Source organism: Salvelinus sp. IW2-2015, linkage group LG6.2 (genome assembly GCF_002910315.2).
Source record: "Salvelinus sp. IW2-2015 linkage group LG6.2, ASM291031v2, whole genome shotgun sequence".
In the NCBI taxonomy this organism is placed as follows: Eukaryota; Metazoa; Chordata; class Actinopteri; order Salmoniformes; family Salmonidae; genus Salvelinus; species Salvelinus sp. IW2-2015.
The window spans coordinates 10379371-10405670 of NC_036846.1; the positions used below are offsets into that span (position 1 = coordinate 10379371).

Here is a 26300-nt window from a genome sequence, read left to right on the forward strand (position 1 = left end):
TGGTGACATCCAGTGGAAGCGGTAGGAACGGCAAACAAGTCCCTTAGAAATCTAGTATCCCAATGAAACCTCATTGAACAGACAGGGACCTCAAAAAAATATATATCTGAATGGTTAGTCCTCAGGGTTTTGCCTGCTACACAAGTTCTGTTATACTCACAGACATGATTCAAACAGTTTTAGAAACTTCAGAGTGTTTTCTATCCAAATCTACTAATAATATGCATATCTTATATTCTGGGGATGAGTAGAAGGAAGTTGAAATTGGGCACGCTATTTATCCAAAAGTGAAAATGCTGCCCCCTATCCTAGAGAAGTTAAGAAGCCTTTTGGACCTAGACTTGGCGCTCCGGTACCACTTGCCGTGCAGTAGCAGATATCAGTCTATGACTAGAGTGGCTGGAGTCAATTTTTAGGGCCTTCCTCTGACACTGCCTGGTATAGAGGTCCTGGATGGCAGGAAGCTTGGCCCCAGTGATGTACTGGGCCGTTGGCACTACCCTCTGTAGTGCCTTGCGGTCGGAGGCCAAGCAGTTGCCATACCAGGCAGTGATGCAACCAGTCAGGATGCTCTCGATGGTGCAGCTCTATAACTTTTGAGCACTCACATATAAACATAGATGTCCTCTTATTGCTCATAAAAACTATTTATCTCTACGCTCTATTTAACCTTCAAACTCTGCCATTCAAAATCATTGTGTTTGAAGAAACCATATATGGCATATATTGAGTCAGTGTATTCGTTTATATTTGGTAAATTATCTACTTTATCTTAACAATCTACAATTCTGTTACCTTTATATAGGGCAAAGTACAGTCTGCTAGGGCCATCTAAACTTTAACCCACAGAGAAGAACAGAAACCATTTGAGGAGAAGTTCCTCTGCAATGACACTACTTGTGGTTGTGGTTGGTGGTTTGAAACCCCACTGAGGTGCTGCTAAAAACATCCCAAAGACATGGTGTGTCTGCTACAGTTCAAGTGGCCTAGTAGTTAAAGCTAGAGGCTCATATGTAGACCTAGACTCTGCACAGCCAAAGCAGAAGTTGAGAATAACTTTCATCAGATTCAGCACAAGTTAAGAAACATTGAGTGCAATTATTGTGGTGGAGCGGGTCGAGAGTTTCAAGTTCCTTGGTGTCCACATCACCAATGAACTATTATGGTACAAACTAGAGGTCATATGGTACAAACAAATGTCAACCTGAGAAGAGCAGCCACAGCTCCCCTCGGAGGCTCTCAGGGATCCCATTGAGCACCAGCTCTCTGGTCTTGGAGGTACGGTACATACACACACCCCTGCCAAACTCAAGGAAGTGGATGTTCCACGACTCCTCCTTCATCTTCTCCTTTGTCTGAGGAGGAGAAAGAAAGGGGGGGGTCAGTATAGGAGTCAGTGCTCCTTTGGCACCATGAGAAAAGCAAACAAAGACGTACTACTAAGAGTCAGTGATCCAACAATCCCTTGCGTTTGGGTAAGCTGAGCTAGATAGCTGAGCTAGATGAATGAACAGATGGTGGCCTTCAAGCTTGCCTATGCACACATTTGGTTAAGATAGTATTTCCTCTAGTGTAATGTTAACCCTGAGGACCAGAACCATAGACACAGCATACATTAGCCTACACTCTAAAGCATCCAACTGTCTACATCATTAGGTAGGGACAATAAAATACTGTTTAGAAAGGATCACTTCAGCTTAAAAACAGATGATGACCACACTGAAGTAATAAAACCCTATAGAAAGTGTGTAGGATATTCTAAGAGCATAAGACAGTCCAAGCCATTGACGTGGGTCTGGGAGTGGGGTTGAACTCACAGCTTTGGGTCCGTGTTCCTCTGGGGCGTCCTTCTGGTAGATGTGGAGCAGGCCCTGAGTGGCTGTTGGCAGGCTGGGGCTGTAGTGGCGCCTCTGGGACGGTTCCCCTGCTGCACCAGTGGGTGTGGGGAGGCTGGAGGAGAGAGGGGTGGTACTAGGGCTGGGAGAACCCTGGGGAGAAGGAGGAGATTGGGGATTTAAAGGGGTGTTAGGAGAGAAAAAATATAAGGATATTTTGATATGTGTAACCAACTAATGCATTCAGAGAAATCATTCTGCCAAAAGTATGTACACAAATGAGTGATTACAGCATATTATTGTTATGTAGAAAGTAGCATAAAAATCACTGTATACATCAAAAAGCCCTATTATCCATCACAATTGCGTTCTCGTTCACGACAGAACGTGACTGACAGTTCAAAGTAGGCTTGGGCGGTATACTGTTTATAACATATACCGGGGTATTTGGAAAAAGATACAGGATGGTTTTTAAATAACATCAATACCGTTGAAACTATTTCTTTGAAGTTTTTCAATAAATGTGAATATTTGTAGCTACTTTTTAACTTCTCTAGGGTAGGGGGCACTATTTTCACCTCCGGATGAAAAGCGTGCCCAAAGTAAACTGCCTGCTACTCAGGCCCAGAAGCTAGGATATGCATATAATTGGTAGATTTGGATAGAAAACACTCTTAAGTTTCCAAAAGTGTTAAAATAATGTCTGTGAGTATAACAGAACTGATTTGGCAGGCGAAAACCTGAGAAAAATCCATCTAGGAAGTAGGATTTTTTTTTACTTCTTGTAGTTTTCTATTCAATACCATTACAGTATCCTTTTCTATTCAATGCCATTACAGTATCCATTGACTTAGGACTCAAATTGCAGTTCCTATGCCTTCCACTAGATGTCAACAGTCTTTAAAAATTGTTTCAGGCTTGTATTCTGAAAAATGAGGGAGTAAGACCAGTCTGAATGACTGGACCCTAAAGTGTCACAGAGCTTTTTCATGAGCAATCCCGAGAGCGCGCTTTTCTTGTTTACCTTTTATATTGACGACGTTATGGTCCGGTTGAAATATTATCGATTATTTAGGCTAAAAACAACCTGAGGATTGAATATAAAACATCGTTTGACATGTTTCTGTGAACTTTACGGATACAATTTGGATTTTCTTGTCTGCCTGTTGTGACTGCGTTTGAGCCTGTGGATTACTGAAGACAACGTGCGAACAAAACTGAGGTTTTTGGATATTAAGAGAGACTTTATCGAACAAAACAAACATTTATTGAGTAAATTAATGTCTTCTGAGTGCAACCATATGAAGATCATCAAAAGTAAGTGATTCATTTTATCTCTATTTCTGACTTGCGTAACTCTTCTACTTGGCTGGTTACTGTTTGTAATGATTTGTCTGCTGGGCGCTGTTCTCAGATAATCGCATGGTATGCTTTCGCCGTAAAGCCTTTTTGAAATCTGACACCGTGGTTGGATTCACAAGAAGTTCATCTTTAAACCTATGTTTAACAGTTGTATGTTTTCTGAATTTTTATAATCAGTATTTCTGTATTTGAATTTGGCGCTCTGCAATTTCACTGGATGTTGGTCAGGTGGGACGCTACCGTCTCACGTCCCCGAGAGAGGTTTTAAGTAAATACCTGCAGTCAACTTGTGCAATAGGTTAGGAGATAAAAAACATTGCGTTCTTCGTGTCACCTGTCACATTATTATGAAGGTTACGGTAGTCCCCAGTCACGCGGTGTTTGTTTACAAGCACACAACAAGAGACCGGAGCTTTTTGAGTCACTCATTGTTGTGCAGCACACGCCAGGTGATCTAGTTACAGTATGGAACTCACAACTAAATGTTTGCCAGCTAGATATCTTATAACTATTCAATTAACCGTCTAACATGTGCTAAATGCTCTGCAGTTGTACATATGGTTTGCTAATTTAGTAGCTAGTTTAGTAACTATCTATTCTTGCAAAATCAAGCATTCATTTGGTAACAGCAGAAAATCCTCTCCTGGACCAAGAACCTTGCTGGCTAATATTTGTTTTGTGCGTGCAGCAAACTGTGAGTAGCATTTTTTGGTTACTTGTATAGTTTAGGTATGTGCTCATTAGCATTTAGGTAGCATTCTCTATGGGCTTTAACATGTACTTGTTAGCATTGGGTTTGAAAACAGCGCCCCTTGTGCATTACCAAACATCCCGGTATGGCACAAAGTTGGCATGAAGGTAAAGCCTGTCGTGGAAAATTGCGAGCTTATGTTATAGTGCTTGAAGGATTATATTATAATATTTGTATTGCATTAGAATGGTTGTTTTATTCGACAGAATAGAATCTGTCGACTATTGTGTGTTCAGTGTTCCACTTAGGATGGGCCTCTATGAGATAGCACTGACAGAGGAGATTTACGATGTCTTTGGCCAATAAAGCCTAAAGAGCATTCTAGATAGTGAGGTAATGTTTTTGTACTATGAAGTACCAGGAACGAGATTAGAACCTCGTCTTAGAGACCAAACTGAACGATAATTTATAGCTAATGCTATCTGGCTATGGGATACTCCTTTCTCAAGTAAAAGGCCTTTTGTGAAGAGTTCCTATTATCTGTGGTTTGTCATGTCGACTAGAGGGGTGTATCTTGGCTATAAAATATCTTGGTATTCTTTTATAGGGACTCTCAGAATTCATTATAGACACTGAATTGATCAGAGAGTCACAGGGCTATGGTGAAGCTTTAATTATTAAAGATGAAATGTAAGTACTCTGACTGGTGTGTGGTTTGTAACTCTCCTCATTTAGTAATACAGGAAATTGCTACGACAAGCCTAGCCCAAGCCTAGCTCAAAGGGTAGACCCAAACAGCACACCTCCCCTCTGATTGGCTCACCGAATGGCCACTTTCAGGGGTGCGCTGCAGGAAGTCGGAGATGCGCTGAACCAGGAAGTCGCGGTCCTTGAGGTTGGCGAAGAGGAAGGTCATCTTGTTCTTGGTGCTGATGGACACGGGACAGGGCAAGACGCTGCTGCTGTCTGCCTTCTCCACAATGGACACCTAGAGAGCAGGATGGAGGGAAGGGAAGAGGGACAGAGAAGGGTAGAAGAGAAAGATGGGGTGGAAGGAGGAGAGAAGGAGAGATAAACATAGGGGGGGTGAGAGAGGGAGGGGAAGAGAGCAAGAGAGCGAAGGAAAGATAACTAATGTACAACTTTAAGAACATTAGGCACATCCCACAATGAGGGTATGTTACGTCCCCCATGAAAAACAGAAAGACAGATACAGGGTAAGAAAGTGAGAGTGAAAATTAAAATGAGAGAATAGGAAAGAGGGATGCAGGATATATGGAAAAGAGGGGGAAAGAGAAAGAAAGGAGGCAGGAAACAAAAGAAAGAGAGGGCTCGTGCTTTGCGTTGGGTTGTGTGTGTAGGCACCTCTCTGAGGGGGATGATGAGCTGACAGAGGTCCTCCTCACGGCTGCAGAAGCAGATGTAGTTGTTGGAGACAAACAGCTGGCCCACAATGTGCATCTTGGCAAAGGGAGTCCACAGCGTGCAGTCTGTGTGTCCGTCCAGGCGCTCGTCCTGGGTCAGGCGGAACAGCGCCCGGTAACGTTCGTTCTTGGCCCGTGCGTCCAGGTCCCTGTAGTTGACATCCAGTAGTGAGTGGAAGAGAGTAAATTAGCAAAATGAAGAAAAACTACAGATACAGTAAATATATACACACTAAAAATATGAATACTGTCTAGAACTATACCCCCAAAAGTGATGTATTGGTGAGATACAGAAACGAACCACTACATTGAGGACCTTTATTAGCTAAATCAGGTGTGTTGGGACCTGAATTGTCTACACCTGTTCTCTATAGAGTTAAAAGACACGTTCTTGGAAGTACCACTTCATTTCAGTGAAAACAGTTGTTTGAAATACCACATTTTTTAATGGTCAGAAAAAAACAGGACATTCCTTACTCTTGAACCCTCCTACCTCTTCAGTGCCGAGACATTCTTGAGCGTCTTGCAGGCCTTGGGCAGCGAGTGGTCGGCGGCGAAGCCCTCGTTGTCCAGCAGCTGGCGCATGGCGATGGTGGCCAGCTGCTCCATGAGCTTGAAGGTGTCGTTAACGTTGAGGAACATGGAGAAGTAGTGCTCCGTGTGCCGCGTGCTCACCCGCACACTCTCCGGGAACAGCAGCGTGGCGTTCTTCTCCAGGCGGGTGACCTCCGTCCACTGCACCACCAGGGTCACTATAAGGAGAGTGGGGGAGATCATTTAGCAGACGCTTTCACAGAAATATTTTACTTTGCCCAGAAAATAGGGTGAGAGACAGAGGGAGATACAGCATAGAAAAAGAGAGAGAGAGGCAGGAAGAGAAGAGAGCGAGAGAGAGCAAAGGAAGGAGTCCTTTGGGGCAGGGAGCAGGGAGAGATAGAAGGTGTTCAGTAGAGGGGCAGAAACAGTAGGAGGAAGAAAGAGAGGTAGATTTCATAGAATGCTATCTTAGAGGATTGAATTAGTACAGAATTGTGTTGTGGGTTGGTGCTGCAACATTGAAGTGGGGCTATTCACTATGAGTCAATCACATTCCTCAACATACACGCTAACACACACTCTAAGCCTCATTCTCTTTTTCTGGAATCAGAGATCACTGCCCACATACAGTGCATTGCTTCATTCTCAGACACACATGCATGCACACACCAGGGTTTCCGTTAAGATTTTAATTTACCAGACATCCATATGCATTGGGTGTGTAACGCATTAGGGCATACACCCACAGTGCTCAAAATCACATTTACATTATTGTAATTCATCTTAACAGCATAGAAATTAGCCTGTAATGTTCTTATACCAACATGACAGGTTTTATTGAAAAGCAAAACATTGCCTGTTGCTTCTTCTTCCCTGCTATAAATCATAAAATAATAATAATGTTTTGCTTAGATGCCTACATAGTAATACATTTGCAAACAACATGTCCTATAGGCTATTTGTATGAAAATTTTAATTAATAAAAACACAGCTGTTTTCAAATACAATCTAGGCTTCTCTAATTTCATTTAGCCTAGGCATGAACATTTTAATTAGACCTAATAAATAAAACATGGCTGTTTACGAACACCAGGGCCGGTCATGGCTAGAAGGGATCCAGCAGTCAGATTTGACTTTTCGTAGCAGGTCAGGAGAATTAACATTCAGGTTAGGAAAATTAGGTTAAGAAAATGGTTAGCTACATTTGACAAAAGCTGGATCTCTTCTTGCCATGACTGGCCCGGCCCACCCAACTCCCGCTGCGATTTAGCATTGATAACAACTCGGTTTCCTACTATAGGCAGTTGGCTGCCTAGTGATTGCAACATTGTAAGTCCGATGTGAAAAGTTGGCAATGATGTTTCATTTCCAAGTGCTACTGAATAAGCTGAACTGAAATGCACCAATTGTGCATGATACACATCATTACTGTACTCTATCAATCCATTCCAAATCTTAATACTATAAATGACATGGGCGGCATATGTTGATCTTGCCTAGGGCTGAGGTAGAACTGCTAGTAACGGGCCTGACGAACACAATTTGCCTATAATTTACAGGCTGTCTATACTCTGTTTTGGAGAAAGAACCCCCTCTTGGCCGGTACACTGGAAACAGGTATAATCAACACAATCTTCACAAATTTTGCCCAGTCAGGGTAGACCTGGCTGAAGTCCCTTATGAGGACCTTGCATCTTTTGCCCGAGTAAATGTTTTATTAAGGCACACCCAACACTAATTTCCAAGCAGCTTAAGGATTTATTATCCTACGAAGTATATTTGCCTATGAAGTTGGAGCACATCATCTGGTATTTCCACCAATTAATACAAAGCATTATTTAGCAATGGATTTTTTTGTTGTTGATAATTTGGCTGGCAACAATTTTAACACACACATATTACACACACACGTTTGGGGTTAATTAGAAATGTCCTTGTTTTTGAATGAAAAGCAAATGTTTTGTCCATTAAAATAACATCAAATTGATCAGAAATACAGTGTAGACATTGTTAATGTTGTAAATGACTATTGTAGCTGGAAATGGCAGATTTTTAATGGAATATCTACATAGGCGTACAGAGGCGTACAGAATGGAAGAATATCTTTATGGAATATCTACATAGGCATACAGAGGCCGTTATCAGCAACCATCACTCCCGTGTTCCAATGGAACGTTGTTAGCTAATCCAAGTTTATCATTTTAAAAGGCTAATTGATCATTAGAAAACCCTTTTGCAATTATGTAAGCGCAGCTGAAAACTGTTGTTCTGATTAAAGAAGAAATAAAAAACTGACCTTCTTTAACCTAGTTGAGTAACTGGAGCATCAGCATTTGTGGGTTCGATTACAGGCTCAAAATGGCCACAAACAAATAACTTTCTTCTGAAACTCGTCAGTCTATTCGTGTGTGTGTATATAAAAAAAAATGTTGATCATATTACTCCAGTGCTAGCCTCCCTACACTGGCTTCCTGTTAAGACAAGGGCTTATTTCAAGGTTTTACTGCTAACCTACAAAGCATTACATGGGCTTGCTCCTACCTATCTTTCCGATTTGGTCCTGCCGTACATACCTACACGTACGCTACAGTCACAGGACGCAGGCCTCCTAATTGTCCCTAGAATTTCTAAGCAAACAGCTGGAGGCAGGGCTTTCTCCTATAGAGCTCCATTTTTATGGAATGGTCTGCCTACCCATGTGAGAGACGCAGACTTGGTCTCAACCTTTAAGTCTTTATTGAAGACTCATCTCTTCAGTAGGTCCTATGATTGAGTGTAGTCTGGCCCAGGAGTGTGAAGGTGAACGGAAAGGCACTGGATCAACGAACCACCCTTGCTGTCTCTGCCTGGCCGGTTCCCCTCTCTCCACTGGGATTCTGTTATACATGTTCTGTTATAATCTCCACCCGGCACAGCCAGAAGAGGACTGGCCACCCCTTATAGCCTGGTTCCTCTCTAGGTTTCTTCCTAGGTTTTGGCCTTTCTAGGGAGTTTTTCCTAGCCACCGTGCTTCTACACCTGCATTGCTTGCTGTTTGGGGTTTTAGGCTGGATTTCTGTACAGCACTTTGAGATATCAGCTGATGTAAGAAAGGCTATATAAATACATTTGATATATATATATTTCTAATCTTTTTTTTACCCGGCATTTACAGCTAACGGAAACCCTGCTCCACACCCACCTTCTTTCCCCAGGAGGAGAGAGTAGAAGCAGAGGTGGTTGACGCTGAGGTAGACCCAGCCCTGCCGGGGCACACGGCCCTTCCAGTAGCTACAGGAGTAGTAGTTGACCAGCTTCTCCTCGCCGGGCATGCCAAACAGCTTCCTCATCTTCAGCTCAGCCTCACGGAACTTGCCAGAGTCCTCATCCTCCAGGGCAGCCTTGCTCTTGTTCTCCTCGGCGATGATGCCCTAGATAGAAAGAGTAGAGGAGGGAGTTAGGTTCTGTTACAATATATATAGACAGAGAGAAATTGTATCATTTATGCTGCTGCTCTTGTTTTTCACGAGTGGCGCGTGTAGCTTGTTGTTGGCCAATCATAAGTCATCAAAGCAGCAATAGGCTACAGTCAGAGCCTCCATGTATGGCAAATGTTAGGAGATATCTGATCAATGGAAGTTTGAATTAAAATGTATGGGTTGTTGTTTTTGTTTGTAACTGTGTAGAACAAGAAAGCACATGCAGCCTCAATTAGCCTACATGGATAGCTTAACTAGCTTCTCCCGGTTTGAGGCAGTCAAGAGGAGGTACTACACGTAATCATTTTGGATGATAAATAATCTAGCTATGGCAGCTTTTAGTCTACTGTAGGGAAAGTCGGCTTGGTTGGTTGCTGTCTCTCCCTCCCTCCCTGTTGCTGTGTCACTCGCTCACACTCACAGCAGCCTACACACACAGCACGGCCCCTACTAGAGCGTTACCTATGTCTACCACCTCTCCATTGCGCTTTATCAGCTCCAGTTATTAAAGTAGCTAAAAATCTACTTTTCTGCTGCTTCCCTCACTAGGATCGGACCGGGACTGGACCAGGTCTATCCAGAACGGGTCTAGTTGTCGACGGATCAATTCGGAATGGATCTCTATATTATAGAAAATGTACGTATGGGTGCGGATAAAAATGACCCAGTATAATTTTGGAACGGGTCCAACTTTTTGGACCTGTAAAGGCCTCTAGTTTAGATTAAAGTGACAATGATGCATAGATCTGCATTTAGTGGAGGAACTGAGTCAGTAGCTTAACGAAGGAGCAACAATTAGCTAGGACATAATTCTATGAGGTTGAACTATACTTTGTGGCAGCAGTGCCTACCGAGATCTTCCCCTTGACGAAGGTGGTGATATCTTCGTTGTTGTCAAAAATGGAGAGCGTCTGGAGCAGGTTGGTCTCCAGCCACTCCCAATGCTCTGTGATCTCCTTCCGGGAGGAGCCTGGGAAAACACAGTATTTACCCACATCAACACGAAGGTAAAAATCGGGTACAGGTGTGCTTTAGAGGGTACAGGTGTGCTTTAGAGGGTATACAGTGCATTTGGAAAGTATTCAGACCCCTTCCAGTTTTCCACATTCTGTTACGTTACAGCCATTTTTTCAAAAATCACAAAACAAATGAAGAAATGTTGCTAATTTATTACAAATATAAAACAGCAATACAAAAAAGTACTCAGACTCTTCGCTATGAGACATCCTGTTTCCATTGATCATCCCTGAGATGTTTCTACAACTTGATTGGAGTCCACCTGTGGTAAATTCAGTTGATTGGACATGATTTGGAAAGGCACACACCTGTCTATATAAGGTCCCACAGTTAACAGTGCATGTCAGAGAAAAAACCAAGCAATGAGGTTGAAGGAATTGTCCGTAGAGCTCAGAGACAGGATTATGTTGAGGCACAGATCTGGGGAAGGGTACCAAAAAATGTCTGCAGCATTGAAGGTCCCCAAGAACACAGTGGCCTCCATCATTCTTAAATGGAAGAAGTTTGGAACCACCAAGACTCTTCCTAGAGCTGGCCGCCTGGGCAAACTGAGCAATCGGGGGAAAAAGGCCTTGGTCAGGGAGGTGACCAAGAACCAGATGGGAGAACCTTCCAGAAGGACAACCATCCCTGCAGCACTCCACCAATCAGGCCATCGTGGTAGAGTGGCCAGACGGAAGCCACTCCTCGGTAAAAGGAACATGACAGCCCACTTGGGAGTGGGAGACTAGTCCATAATTGAGGGAAAGATGAACGAAGCAAAGTACTGAGAGATCCTTGATGAAAACCTTCTCCAGAGCGCTCAGGACCTCAGACTGGGGCGGTTCACCTTCCAACAGGACAACGATCACAGCAGCCAAGACAACACAGCAATGGCTTCAGGACAAGTCTCTGAATGTCCTTGAGTGGCCCAGCCAGAGCCCAGACTTGAACATCTCTGGAAAGACCTGAAAATAGCTGTGCAGCGACGCTCCCCATCCAACCTGACAGAGCTTGAGAGGATCTGCAGAGAAGAATGGGAGAAACTCCTTAAATACAGGTAAGCCAAGTTTGTAGTGTCATACCCAAGAAGACTCTAGACTGTAATCGCTGCCAAAGGTGCTTCAACAAAGTGCTGATTAAAGGGACTGAATACTTATGTAAATGTGATATTTCCGTTTTTTTTATACATTTGCAAACATTTCTAAAAACCTGTTTTTGCTTTGTCATTAAGGGGTATTGTGTGCATATTGACGAGGGGAAAAAACTATGTCATCCATTTTAGAATAAGGCTGTAACGTAACAAAATGTGGAAAAAGTTAAGAGGTCTGAATACTTTCCGAATGCACTGTAGGTGTGGTTTAGTGGGTGTGGTTAAGTGGGTCTAGGTGTGGTTTAGTCGGTATAGGGTTTGGCCCTAGTTAGGATCCTGGGTCAGTTTAGCATTTCCCCCACTGATGGTTAAGGTTAGCATTAGGGGATCTGTACCTTCAAACTTCAAGCCAGAGTGCTTTAGTGCAGCTAGCATAGGTGAAACTTGATATCGTAAAGCAATGTCGTATCAGAGTCACTAAATCTCAAGTCGAGTCCCAAGCCCCTGTGCTCGAGTACAAGTCGAGTCCCTATGGCTGAAGTACGAGTCGAGTCCAAGTTGGAGTCACGAGTCCATCAATTTATAATAGGTCTTATCATACAATTGTTTCTAGTCACCACCAGATGGCGCCACTCCCACTCCCTCATTTAAAAAACTGTATATACAGTTAAGAACAAATTCTTATTTTACAATGACAGCCTACCCCGGCCAAACCCTCCCCTAACCCGGACGACGCTGGGCCAATTGTGCACCGCCCTATGGGACTCCCGATCACGGCCGGTTGTGATACAGCCCGGGATCGAACCAGGGTCTGTAGTGACACCTATAGAACTGAGATGCAGTGCCTTAGTCGACTGCGCCACTCGGTAGCCCTAAATATTATTCATCACTACCACAAATTCTACTCAATAGCGTTTCACTACTTATTTACTAAATACATAAATGGTAAGTCGGGCTCTCAGCTACTTTTTTGTAATCGAGTAGTTATTTGCAGAGTGAAAACTAAAGGGAGACTTGTCAGAACCTGACTATGGGATGCAGGGAGGGGGAAGTGGGAGGGTAGAGCAAGATGAAAATTCAAAGACAGACTACTTTTCTATCCACAACGAGAGACAAATAGCTACACTGTTGTGCTATTAAACTCGATACTATTGTTTTCAATTTCGTGAAGAAGTTTCTGTTTCTTAACCAGGCAAAGCTAAATAGCAGGCTGGTGACTGGTGGTTACGGGGAAGCAAGAGAGTGGCTTGTGTGATGTGTAGCCTATGATCGGAGGCTGAGCCGGAGCGGAGCCTGCCCACACTCATCGCTTGCTCCTCCACAACTCACCAGCTAATGTAGGCTATGTGTGCCGGGTGTGTTGGATCCTTCCCACTGCTAGAGAACAGAACCCTCGCTGCTCTGCTCATCCAGCGCTGCTAATATTCTGCTCATCATAGTAGCCTATCCAGTCCAAGTGCAAATACAAGTCACAGGGGGCCAGTCCGAGTCACTAATGGCCGAGAAAGTCAGTCCGAGTCACTAATGGTCTAGATGGCGAGTGCGAGTCCTCAATGGTCGAGTACAAGTCGAGTTAAAAGTCATGAAAATCGGGACTTGAGTAATACAACACTGTTCTAAAGTGTGTTCCTCTCCTTGTCACTTTAACATTCTTGGCACAGATGTGAATAAACCAGTCCCTCAGTGTCCGGTCTGGAGCGTGAAGTCACAAGCTCTGCAGATTGGCTACTGCGTAGCAACCAGAGGATGTGAGTGGAGCGTGAGTAATTTGGTTGGAGAGTGGAGCGGATTTTTAAAAATTGGGGAGCTTCGGCCTTCTTTCGCACTCCAATTTCACTCAGGTACCGCTCAGCCATGAGCTCTGGGGTGAGAGGATCGTGTGTAATTTGACTGGAGCGTGGAGAGGATATAATTTTGGGGGGATCGTCTGCCTTCTCTCTCGCTCCGGTACAGCTCAGTCACAAGCTCTGGAACTAGCGGTGCCAAAAGCCCTGGTCTTTCCTAGAAAGCCTACGTAAATTACGATACCAGAACGGCCCCCCCAAAACTTTGGTCAACAGAAATTTGATCTCCACTGTGAATTATTTTAAAGTTTGCTACGAATTGAGATATTTAATTAAATAGTAATCCATTCAAACTACTACATTTGTTGTCACACAGGACCACGTGCTGACACAGACCAATCACAGGCCGGCAGGCTACGAGGATGCTCGCAGGCTACGAGGAGGCTCGCGCCCTCATGCCATAGACATTAAGGTTGACTCTCTCAGGCAGGATGAAAACGACTACTTCGACCATGATCCTTTGCTAGTTTCGGCCACTTTCACCATGATCCTTAGCGTTTTTGGTGCTATCCAGCCCCATCCAGAAACATGGCGCGCTTCAAATTGAAATACTTCCGGCTTCATCGGGAGATTTCCATAGGAATATGTGGATGACGTCAGAGCTATCACTATCTACTGGTTGTAATATCTATGGGATAAACCTAGAACATTGCAGATCAAGGAGAGGTCTCTTAACACCTGATGATAATGGATCACATTTATATATGCCTAGCGCTTTTATTCAGTTTTAATTAAATAAGCTAGCTTCAAAGAAAGTTTGTCTGTCCCAGAATATTCAGAGGTGTCATGGCATGGTTTTGCACCCACCACATGCGATGCTGCAGAAGATCGAGTCCCCTGTCTGGTGCAGGATCCTATAGGGAGCCACTCTGGCACTGGAGTCCAGGACAACATCCATGGTGCCCACCAACAAGCCTGAAGAAAAGCAGCACAACAAGTCAGGCTACTATTCGATGTATGCCCCTTACAACACGATTTACATTTGAGTCATTTAGCAGATGCTCTTATCCAATATCCAGAACAACTTACAGTAGCAATTAGGGCTAAGTGCCTTTGCTCAAGGGCACAGACAGATTTTTCATCAAGTCGTCTCGAGATTTGAACCAGCGACCTTCAGGTTACTGGCCCAATGCTCTTAACCGCTAGGCTACTCATACAGTATCTCACTATAATGTTTCAACTGACTAGTTGAGATAATAGGCCTACAGGAATCCCAAAAGGGGACTACAGGTCAATCAGGAATCCCAATAGGTGACTACAGGGTCAATCATCCAAAACATTGTATTGCTGGCTGGAGGAGTCCTTACTTTGCATGGATGACTTTTAAGCTGGGTAAACAAAGGTTATTTGGCTATGATCTGAACTGACATCTGTTTGTTAAGCTTGAGGAAGTCCGACGCCTGCTGGCCCAAAGCCAGACATTCAAACTCACGTGTGTGCAAGCACACACACCACACACACGCACACATACACCTCACGCATTTCTACATGATTTACTATTTCATAGCCTACATTTTACGGTCTTCATGTGACTGGTGTACTGTAGGCTTGTATAAGACTTATGTTCCTAGAACTGTTCAGCAAAACAGCGGCAGTGACACTGTGGCTAATAGAGACAGGGACTTGGGGAAGAATATCTACATCAAAGGGAAATGTCAAACTCTTGTGAATGAAAGAGTAACTTTAAAGAGCGACTGCCTTTAAAAAGCAACACATCCCTTTGAAAACGGCCCATGTGGCATCAGCATAAGTCAGAAACAGTTATTCTAGTGTCAAAATTGAATACAAAGTGTAAATAGGATAATTTTGGTCATAAAGTCAGTCTCATCTAAAAGTGAGTTTTGATTTGGGTTTCGATTTGACGATGTACATTTGCCCACTAACATGGTGTGAACAGCTGCAGTGGTTGCTCTCTATCAAATAGCATAGACAGCAACAGACATGCACAGCACCCCGACTTTGTTTACATAACATCTCACATTTCTTTTACTTGAGAAATACTGCACCAAACATCTTAGATATAAAACATTCTCGGCAAAAACATAACAATTAATTACAGATTTATCGAATTATCTTAGATTCATTCTGAGGATTTGGAGGAAGTGAAATAGGCTTCTACATCTACAGTGTCTCATGGGGGATAAACATTATCAACCAAATGCGGAATCGGTCAGGAAACGCACCTCCAAAACTGAATTTATAATGAGAAACAGAAAGAAACACATGCCAATCGGCTTGTTCTTCGGCTCTTTAAAATTAGACTTGACGACGTCTGGGTAGTCTTTCAGATGGTAGTGATTTGGTCTAATTTAGTAATTAATCTGATTAAATCATAACTGTTGAAGTAGATAGCTACCTAACCTAAAGTTTCTAAAGAGCTCTTTAATACGAAATTGTTTTTTTATTTTTTTATTACATGACTGTTATTCCCTTAGTTACTAGAATAACTGGAGATACCTATATCTGGTGTTTTATGATAGCATCCAAATTCAATATGGGAGGCTAATCCAACTTCCATTGTTTTGGTCATATGACAGGGCTAGCTAGACTCAGGTTTCAGGTTGGTTGAGAAGGGTGCATTGCGGTCCGCAATTCGGGGAGTTCCTGCATTTGGGCATTATTGCATCTGCAGAAGCTAGTGATGGGAAGTTCAGCTCTTTTTACTGACTCTGATCTATTCAACTCGTTCAGTCAAAAGAACAAATATTTTGACTAATTTCGTTCATTTGAATCAGTAATGCCAAGAGCACAAGGGACCCCCTACCGGCAAACAATGAACTGAAAACTCGAAAGAGTCATGATTCTATGGGCCTTCCATTCACGTCGTTCACCATAGGGGGCTTATTGGAGTGGTCATTTATGACTGAGGCTTGTAAAAATGTGCTTTAAACCAGGGATTCTCAACTGGGGGGGGGGGGGGGGTCGCGACTCCAACACGGGAGGATTTTAATAGGACGTGGGACTTGTGCTATATAAATAAATAAAAATATGAAAAAATATTTAAGGTAACTGCCACACCAAACCTTTAATTTTGAAAGGATACGGCCTCACCGCATATTGTTGCTGAATTTCACAATGGTACCGCTACACACAGGCGTGCGTGCGCCGCACCGCTTATTGTTGCTGACTTTACATGTGCAGCGCGTCGGCAGTGGTGAAATGGCTAGCTACGTTCGGACTTGGAGGGTTTTCGCGCTGCACACACTCACTGACCAATACAATAACATTCTCGCCCCCCCCATCATCTTCTGACATATATCTTGATTGCTAACTATGCAGATGTCTCCGCAGGTATTGCACATGTGGATAGTTAGCTGTCATTTAACTCATGTTGGCTAGCTGTCAGTAAGGCTGGGCGATATGACCAAAATATTATATCACAGTATTTTTTAATTGGACAGTATGATGGTATTTTTAGTTTTGAATAATAAAAGTTCTACATTTCCTTTATGAGTAGTGAGTGATCCTAGGGTGGCAACACATACATTTTAAATGATTTCAATGAGTCTTTCTCCATTCTGATTGTTTTATACTGTTCAATTTCACTTCAACCAAAACAAATTCAGGTCTACAGCATCACTGATATTATCAGGCTGTATTAGCTAGCTACGTTTGCTCTTACTCAGTACATTTATTAGCTAGATTTAGCATTAGCGTCTCACAAGATTTAGGGCAACTTGCTAAGAAAAGACAAACTAGCTGTTTGCTGATGAAACACAAAATAATAGTGTCATTATAGAACACTAGTGGATTTAAATTAAGAAGCAAAGTGAAAACAGTATTGTTGTCATCAACATTTTTGCATGTGCTGCATTGACCATGCAGACTGAACGCAAGTGTCTCATGGTTGAGGTACAACAAATGCGCTCCTTGAGTGACAGGGGGCGTGGCTAGGTCTGTGTGGAAAGTGGCATGGCGAGAAAGAGCGGAGAGAGATGACTCAAGTAGCGAAGTAAACTATAAAAATTGACATTACCAATGGCGTATCACATTTAACAAACCAAACATTCAAATACCGTTATAGAAGGTAAAGTAAAAACCCAAACCGGTCCCTGCATCAATACCGGTATGTCATAAAATACGGTATACCGCCCAGCCCTAGCTGCCAGAGTAACATCATGGACACATTTTTAAAAGGTGCATCTCCCTCTTCATCTACTGCTGCTTCCAATGTCAACAAAAAGGCAGACAACACAGCCCCTGTCAAGGAGAAAATACGACCCCGGCTTCATCAAATATGGTTTTACATATATAGAAGACAGGCAGGGTGAGTGTAGACAGCAGTGTGTACTATGCAACAAGCTGTTAGATAATGAGAGCATGAAACTCTCCAAACTGAAAAGGCATCTGGACACCAATTTATTTGTAACTTTTTTTTTTTTTTCACCTTTATTTAACCAGGCAGGCTAGTTGAGAACAAGTTCTCATTTGCAACTGCGACCTGGCCAAGACAAAGCAAAGCAGTTCGACACATACAACAACACAGAGTTACACATGAAATAAACAAACATACAATCAATAATACAGTAGAAAAATCTGTAAACAGCATGTGCAAATGAGGTAGGATAAGAAAGGTAAGGCAAGAAATATGCCATGGTGGCGAAGTAATTACAATATAGCAATTAAACACTGGAATGGTAGGGTGTGCAGAAGATGAATGTTCAAGTAGAGATACTGGGGTGCAAAGGAGCAAGATAAATAAATACAGTATTGTGATGAGATAGATTGGATGGGCTATTTACAGATGAGCTATGTACAGGTGCAGTGATCTGTGAACTGCTCTGACAGCTGGTGCTTAAAGATAGTGAGGGAGGTAAGAGTCTCCAGCTTCAGAGATTTTTGCAGATCGTTCCAGTCATTGGCAGCAGAGAACTGGAAGGAGAGGCGACCAAAGGAAGAATTGGCTTTGGGGGTGACCAGTGAGATATACCTGCTGGAACGCGTGCTACGGGTGGGTGCTGCTATGGTGACCAGTGAGCTGAGATAAGGCAGGGCTTTACCTAGCAGAGACTTGTAGATGACCTGGAGCCAGTGGGTTTGGCGACGAGTATGAAGCGAGGGCCAGCCAACGAGAGCATACAGGTCGCAGTGGTGGGTAGTATATGGGGCTTTGGTGACAAAACGGATGGCACTGTGATAGACTGCATCCAATTTGTTGAGTAGAGTGTTGGAGGCTATTTTGTAAATGACATCGCCGAAGTCGAGGATCGGTAGGATGGTCAGATTTACGAGGGTATGTTTGGCAGCATGAGTGAAGGATGCTTTGTTGCAAAATAGGAAGCCGATTCTAGATTTAATTTTGGATTGGAGATATTTAATGTGAGTCTGGAAGGAGAGTTTACAGTCTAAGCAGACACCTAGGTATTTGTAGTTGTCCACATATTCTAAGTCAGAATCGTCCAGAGTAGTGATGCTGGACGGGCGGGCAGGTGCGGGCAGCAAACGGTTGAAGAGCATGCATTTAGTTTTACTTGCATTTAAGAGCAGTTGGAGGCCACGGAAGGAGAGTTGTATGGCATTGAAGCTCATCTGGAGGTTAGTTAACACAGTGTTCAAAGAAAGGCCAGAGGTATACAGAATGGTGTCGTCTGAGTAGAGGTGGATCAAAGAATCACTAGCAGCGAGAGCGACATCATTGATGTATACAGAGAAGAGTGTCGGAATTGAATTGAATTGAACCCTGTGGCACCCCCAAAGAGACTGCCAGAGGTCTGGACAACAGGCCCTCCAATTTGACATACTGAACTCTATCGGAGAAGTAGTTGGTGAACCAAGTGAGGCAATCATTTGAGAAACCAAGGCTGTCTGCCAATAGGTCTGTAGCAGTTTGGGTCTAGAGTGTCTCCCCCTTTGAAGAGGGGGATGACCGCGGCTGCTTTCCAATCTATGGGAATCTCAGACTATACGAAAGAGAGGCTGAACAGGCTAGTAATAGGGGTTGCAACAATTTCGGCAGATAATTTTAGAAAGAGAGGGTCCAGATTGTCTAGCCTGGCTGATTTGTAGGGGTCCACCAAGCATCCAAGTCACAAAGATAAGACAGCTGACTTTTTAAAAAGAAGATGTCGATATCTGGTGGCCTCACAAGACTCATTGAAGAACGTATGCACGGTACAAGAAAAGGCACTTCGCGCATCATACCTTGTACCCCAGCGCATTGCTAAGTGCAAAAAAGCCCACACCAATGCAGAGGATTTCATACTCCCTGCTGCGATTGATATGTGCACTGAAATCTTGGGAGAGTCACCCGCCAACAAACTTAAAACTACACCCCTATCCAATGACACCATGAGGAGGAGAATCAAGGACATGTCTGAGGACATAACGCGCCAGACATCAGAGCGCATCAGTGAAAATGGCCATTACGCACAGCAGCTTGATGAATCCAAAGATGTGGCTAACCATGCAATTCTAATGGTCTATGTCAGACACGTGTGGGATAATAACTTCGAGGAGCAGTTCCTTTTAGTGCTGATTTGCCCACCACCACCACTGCAGAGGCGGTCTTTAACACAATGGATATGCACCTGAGCTCGGTGGGACTGGCCTGGGATGGGTGCGTCGGTGTGACCACTGATGGGGCACCTGCCATGACTGGAAAGCACTCCGGGGTAGTAAAGCGGATCCTGGAGAGAGCACCAAGTGCGACGTGGAACCACTGATTCCTACACAGGGAGGCATTGGCAGCAAAGGACATGGTGCCTGAGCTCCACATCACTCTCCAGGATGTGATCAAGTGTGTCAACTATATCAAAAAGAGTTCCGCGAAAAGCAGGTGTTTCCAGGCCTTCTGCAGGGATATGGGGAGCGAACACCAGCAGGTGCTTTATCGTGTAGAGATCCGCTGGCTTTCCAGGGGTAAAGTGTTGGGTCGCTTTTATGAGCTTCGAGCAGAGATTGCTGCATTTCTTTCAGAAAACAAGTAATCTCTGGCCGAACATTTCGATTGTGAGGAGTGGCTCGCACAGGTTGCCTACCTGGCAGATATTTTTGATCATCTGAATTCGCTCATGTGTCAATGCAAAGTCGGTTTGAAAAGAGGGACAAAGTGGATGCCTTCAAGATGAAGCTTACCGTTTGGGCAAATCATGTTTCTCACGGGAGTATTGACATGTTTCCCAATGCTGATTTCAAGATTCAGAATCTGAGCAACAAAGCGCACGGCGACACACTGAAAAAAACATTAAACAGCATCTTGTCAAGCTGCAGGGAAAGTTTTGCGACTACTTCCCGGAGGAGAACAGGAGACAAGACGACTGGATTCCAATCTCCCCTTTGGAGTGGAGATGGGAAGCGTCACATTGCCAGGCAATGAAGAGGATCAGCTGGTGGAGCTATCATTTGATCGCAGACTGAGCGTGCGCATCCCGGAAATGACTCGGCCACCGTTCTGGTGCAGCATAGTGGGAAAATATCCTGCTCTCTCCTGTCATGCAATCAGAATCATGCTACTTATCTGTGTGAAAGTGGCTTCTCTGCTATGGCCGTGATGAAAACTAAAAGCAGAAACAAACTGGACAGCCAGCAATACCTCAGTTGCCCTGTCAACCGTCACCCCAGGCTTCAATAAACTTATCAAAATGAAGAAACACCCCCAGCTTTACCACTGATAGGCCACACACACAATAAATAAACAGGTTAATGAGTTGTTGTTCACTATGTTAAGTATTATTGTTAATTAATACTGACATTCATATTACATTTTATTAAACTGGTTAAAAACGTAAACCTTTAAAAAAACGTTAAGGTTGTGAAACTATTCACATGGTAATTGATAATTAAGAATTCCTAATGATTGCTGTTTTTCCTATTTTAAAAAGTGTTGTGTTACTGTTCATTAACATTATTGAACTGGTTTTGATATCATGTTCTGAGTCTGATAATGTATTACACCCCACTCCTGAACAGGTCTACTAATTAAAATGGCTTATTCTTGAATTCATAATAAATGTTTTCTCAGTTAATATGGCTGTGTAATGACTTTAATACCATAAGAGTAGACTGTGATTTTGCAAGTGAAGCCTGCCCAATAAGGCAGCAGCAATACAACATTACAAAATGGAATTATCGACAGTCCATAATATTGCGTCGCGACTCAATTGTCATTGTCAAATGTGGGTCCCCAAGCAAAATCAGTTGAGAACCACTGCTTTAACTTCTCTAGGGTAGGGGGCAGCATTCGGAATTTTGGATGAAAAGCATGCCCATATAAAACTGCCTGCTACTCGGGCCCAGAAGATATGATATGCATATACCTGTTAGGTTTGGATAGAGAACACTCTAAAGTTTCCAAAACTGTTAAAATAGTGTCTGTGAGTATAACAGAACTGATTTGGCAGGTGAAAACCTGAGAAAAATCCATTCAGGAAGTAGGATTTTTTTGGGTTTTTGTAGTTTTCTATTCAATGCCATTACAGTATCCATTGACTTAGGACTCAAAGTGCAGTTCTTATGCCTTCCACTAGATGTCAACAGTCTTTAGAAATTGTTTCAGGCTTGTATTCTGAAAAATTAGGGAGTAAGACCAGTCTGAATGAGTGGACCTTGCAGTGTCACAGAGCTTTTTCATGCGCACGACGGAGAGAGTGCCTTTCTTGTTTACCTTTTAHATTGACGACGTTATTGTCCGGTTGAAATATGATCGATTATTTAGGCTAAAAACAACCTGAGGTTTGAATATAAACATCGTTTGACATGTTTCTGTGAACTTTACGGATACAATTTGGATTTTTTGTCTGCCTGTTGTGACTGCGTTTGAGCCTGTGGATTACTGAAGAAAACGCGCAAACAAAACTGAGGTTTTTGGATATAAAGAGAGACTTTATCGAACAAAAGGAACATTTATTGAATAAATGAATGTCTTCTGAGTGCAACCATATAAAGATCATCAAAGGTAAGTTATTAATTTTATCTCTTTCTGACTTGTGTAACTCTTCTACTTGGCTGGTTACTGTTTGTAATGATTTGTCTGCTGGGCTATGTTCTCAAATAATCGTAAAGTATGCTTTCGCCGTAAAGCATTTTTAAAATCTGACACCGGTTGGATTCACAAGTTAATCTTTAAACCTATGTAAAATATGTTTTGTTTTCTGAATTTTTATAATGAGTATTTCTGTATTTGAATTTGGCGCTCTGCAATCTCACTTCATGTTGGCCAGGTGGGATGTCCCACATACCCTAGAGAGTACATGTGTTGATTGCTAGGCATTCAAATAAGATTTATTGATACATTTGAAACGAGCTCCGGCTGTGACCACCACAGGACTAGATTGTAAACGACTCTTTGCGGAATGATTTGCTTGACTGCCATAACGGTTGGTACAGTAGGTACCATAACGTTGGATGCCAACCGGCGATAAAAACCACAGAAAAAGAATAGTCGAGGGCGACAACAGTTGACAGTGTCCTTTAGCAGGTGGGAGTGAAGGACTAACGTTAGCTAGCTTGTCCTTGGGGACTCCGATACACAATAGGCGCGAGCGACACCTTGTGCTCACACGGTTGGCTAGCAGTGTTGCCCCCGCCTGCTCTGTACCAGAGGAACTAGAGGGAGCGACGCAGGTAGACAGTGACCTTCGCCCCCCTGCTGGTCGGTGCACTGTTTTACGGCAGTTCTGTTGATGACAGCGAGAGCAGGTTTTCGTTCATGCAGGAACCAATGGGATGTTCGGGAGATGGGGGTCGTTCATGAAGGAACTAACTGTATGCTGGAGGGGGCGTTCCTAAAACGCAGAAATAGCTATATGCAAGAACGAATTGCGGTCCGCAATCAAACACTATTGGGTTGGTTAGGCTGACATAGTTTACTAGCTATTATTAACTAGCTGTGTGTACTGTTTAGTGGTGCATGTGAGAAAATGCACATACTTCCAGCAAATAAAACCTATCAACGATGTTAGTTAGTTAGCTGCAGACGAAGAAAAAACAACGCACTAACTTGGTTAGCCAGCTCCACTTTACACGTCAACAGCTAGCCTGCGCGCTAGCTACCTTGCTAACAAACCAAGCTTTCTAGCTAACGTTAGCTAAAGCCCTCATTACATTAGCCAACACAAATTACATTTTTCAGAAATATGAGAGCAATTGTAAACCAAATAATATTATTGTATAGTTACCAGTGATGCCCCCTCCTTTGCCATGGCCCTTTCTCCTCTGGAGAATGAAGAAGGGGTTCGCCCTTTCGCTCACCCACAGAGCATTGGCAAGCAACACCTCCTCTGGAGTTATCCACATTTTGAATACGCTTTTTCCAAATTACACACTTATTATTGGATATTATGGTGCAAAGTGTACGGTAAGCGACTTCACACAAGCATGTTTTGCAGACGTGTTGCCTGCTGTTTTGAGTTCATGTCCGTCTGTGCAGCTGGTTGCTCTGCTGTTGTCTACTCGGAAACGGTTTCCACTAGCTACCACAGCCACAAAGTCAAAATAGTCTATATCGTGAAAACAAAACTTTAGCCTTTTGGTCTTGATTTAACGTTAGGGTTAGCAGTGGTGTGGTTAAGGTTAGGTTTAACATTCAAATTTAAGAAGCGTAATTGTAGAAATAGGCTGGGATAACTAGTGACGACCCTCGAAACTGGTCGCTTTCTACTTTTACGTAAACACGTCCAATTTACGTTCATATCATAGTGTACATTGCATCGCTGCTTGACTCACTGTATTAATTTAACCTATTTAATCCCATCAGTCACAATAGCGACCGTAAAAAACGTTTTCAGTTATAAAGGCTCTAAACATTTTTATTGAATGATGTATCAATGCATTCCCAGCAAGTATTGAAATAATAAAGGGTTACAAAGAAATATGTGCAGTGTCACATGTTTAGTGTAAATTGTCACATGACCAGAGCTGTTTACTTCCTGGTTGCACCATGAGAAGACGATGGCTGCATCAAAGCTCCCAAACAAAAGGTTAGTAAAGTATGTTAACATAAAGATGGGACAAGGATTTTTGGTACACATCATCTTTAAGGTGTCTAGTATTGATATATGGATTTGCAATTATTCAACTTTGTTCAGTGTGGTCATAGAATGTGTAAACATGTTGACGGCAACAATAGTGTCCGGTGGGATAACAGTGCATCTAGGTATACACATACATAGGTCTTGTTCTACCTAACTTTCTACTCTGTTCTTTCTTTTAGTTTCACTTTGAGTCAAGTTCTGGATATGTTGGATCTAGGTGACTGCCCAGACAAGGCATGCAAACATTGCAGTTATCCCTCATAATGAGAAATATGCTGTCCTCAGTGATTGTGATAGCGATGGGTCAGATATGGACTATGGACAGGCCATTTGCCATTGAATGCATATGCTGATCCTATGCAAACAGATCATGACAGGAACAACGTTATCAGTGATGATGACCTACCCCCACCCATTGTTGATAATGAAGAGCCAAGGGCCTCTACCTGACCGGGAGGTCAGCCAGAAGAGCCAAGGGAAAAGCTGCAAGTGGTCAAAAATAAAGATTGAGTGTTCAAATGATCGAAGAGGCCTGCCACCGATGTGATTCCAAACCACATAGTATACAGCCCAAATATGCAAAAGTTTGGCACGAAACCACTGAGCCACGGAAGGAGATCTTTACTGGCTGCTACTGTTAAAGATCAGGCAAGATATGACAAAGCTTCTCACTGGCCAATCAACATGATGCACCGGTTCCAGAGATGTCGTCATTGTGACAAACGCACTACCTATGCATGTGAGAAATGCAAAGCGCCACTGTACATTGAGTACTTCAAGATATACCATGGACAGTAGAAAAGGAGATAAGAGTGAATGAAAAATGGCTGAAAAATAGAAAAGTCGATAAAGGATGAGGAGAAGCAGTACAACAGACTCCAGGAAGAAAAGAAAAGTAGATGAAAAAGACAATCAAAATGACTGAAATGTTTTTGGGAAAAAAGGTCAATTGATTCAAGACATACTTTATGACAGGTCTGACTGATCGTAGTTCAAAATAGTGATGCACAAACTAATCGTGCACTTGGTTCTGAAGCCTACCTCTATGATATATATATATATGTAAGCACTCAATGTGCAGTGATGCTTTTTATGTATATATATATATTATTTTGTTCTGTGTAGGCCTCTACTTGAATGCATATTATACAGGCTACCTCTATCCTAAATGTTACCTTTATGTTCAATGTGAATGAATCACACGACTGCTATACAATTGTTAGTGAATGTTGCACTAAAATGTCACAATGACAATGTTACAATGAATATTGCACTAAAGTAACAATGTTACAATATATGTTACAATAAAGTAACAATGTTGAAATATGTTGATGGTTGTTTTTTTGTCTTTGCTCTCAGTATTCATATCGGTGTTGTATAAAGGTTTTTGATACGTACAATAGTCACACTAGAATGTGATGGGGCATTCTAGTGGCAATATTGGGGACTGCCAGTGACAGAGTTTTAAATGTGTTGATAACTGGGCTGGGATATATAAGAATTTTGATGACTGCATAGGAGAAATATGTTAATTCAGTATACATAACATTATCCCACCGGTCACAATTGTGACTGACCATAAAACACACTTTCACCTACTTTTACATGAAAATGTAAAACAATGATGATTGATTATCTCAAAGGGTTACTAATGACACTTGATTTGGATATTTTCATGTCTGGGAAAAATTCGGGATTAAATGGGTTAAGTGAAAATGTAATCACAAACCACTTTCCCTGCACAGTTTTTATGTGAGTAAAGCCATACCATATAAAACGAGTCATGACAGCTCTGATGGTAGTTTCGGTACAATTGTATAAATGCCAACTGATCATTTGTTCGTTCGACATGGTGGGATATTTTTGCATCGATGTAATTAATTATGCGACAAATGGTGGCGGAAATGCCTTTAAGCGCAGATATTTATATTAATAACAGGAAACTTGGAGTCACGCGATCAAATGGTGTGTGATCCTCCAACTATGACTTACGAAACAATGCAGTTTATTCAGCCTGGCCTCAGACTAGACTTAACATAATATACTGAACAAAAATATAAACGCAATATCCAACAATTTAAAAGATTTTA

At 42.7% G+C, this 26300-nt stretch overlaps 1 protein-coding gene and 1 long non-coding RNA gene across 5 annotated transcripts in view; one reads left to right on the plus strand and one right to left on the minus strand.

The window, feature by feature from the left end:
* The window catches only part of LOC111965817 (TBC1 domain family member 9B), a 56115-nt gene extending 32636 nt beyond the window's left edge, over positions 1-23479 (minus strand). For 2 of the 4 annotated variants that reach the window (XM_023990146.2, XM_023990144.2), the window contains exons 1-9: positions 23356-23473; positions 14048-14155; positions 10159-10277; positions 9031-9259; positions 5806-6064; positions 5254-5461; positions 4712-4876; positions 1818-1988; positions 1205-1355 (exon numbers count right to left, since the gene is read on the minus strand). In XM_023990146.2, the coding sequence (XP_023845914.1) occupies positions 1205-1355; positions 1818-1988; positions 4712-4876; positions 5254-5461; positions 5806-6064; positions 9031-9259; positions 10159-10277; positions 14048-14155; positions 23356-23473 (1528 nt within the window). Of the gene's footprint in view, positions 1-1204; positions 1356-1817; positions 1989-4711; positions 4877-5253; positions 5462-5805; positions 6065-9030; positions 9260-10158; positions 10278-14047; positions 14156-23355 lie in introns of all 4 variants that reach the window. The other 2 variants (XM_023990148.2, XM_023990147.2) reach the window with 2 other exon arrangements.
* Positions 23480-24072: 593 nt separating this feature from the next.
* LOC111965818 (uncharacterized) lies at positions 24073-25537 on the plus strand. Its single transcript, XR_002877570.3, has 2 exons — positions 24073-24156; positions 24390-25537. It is a non-coding gene; the product is annotated as an uncharacterized lncRNA (long non-coding RNA).
* Positions 25538-26300: the final 763 nt, after the last annotated feature.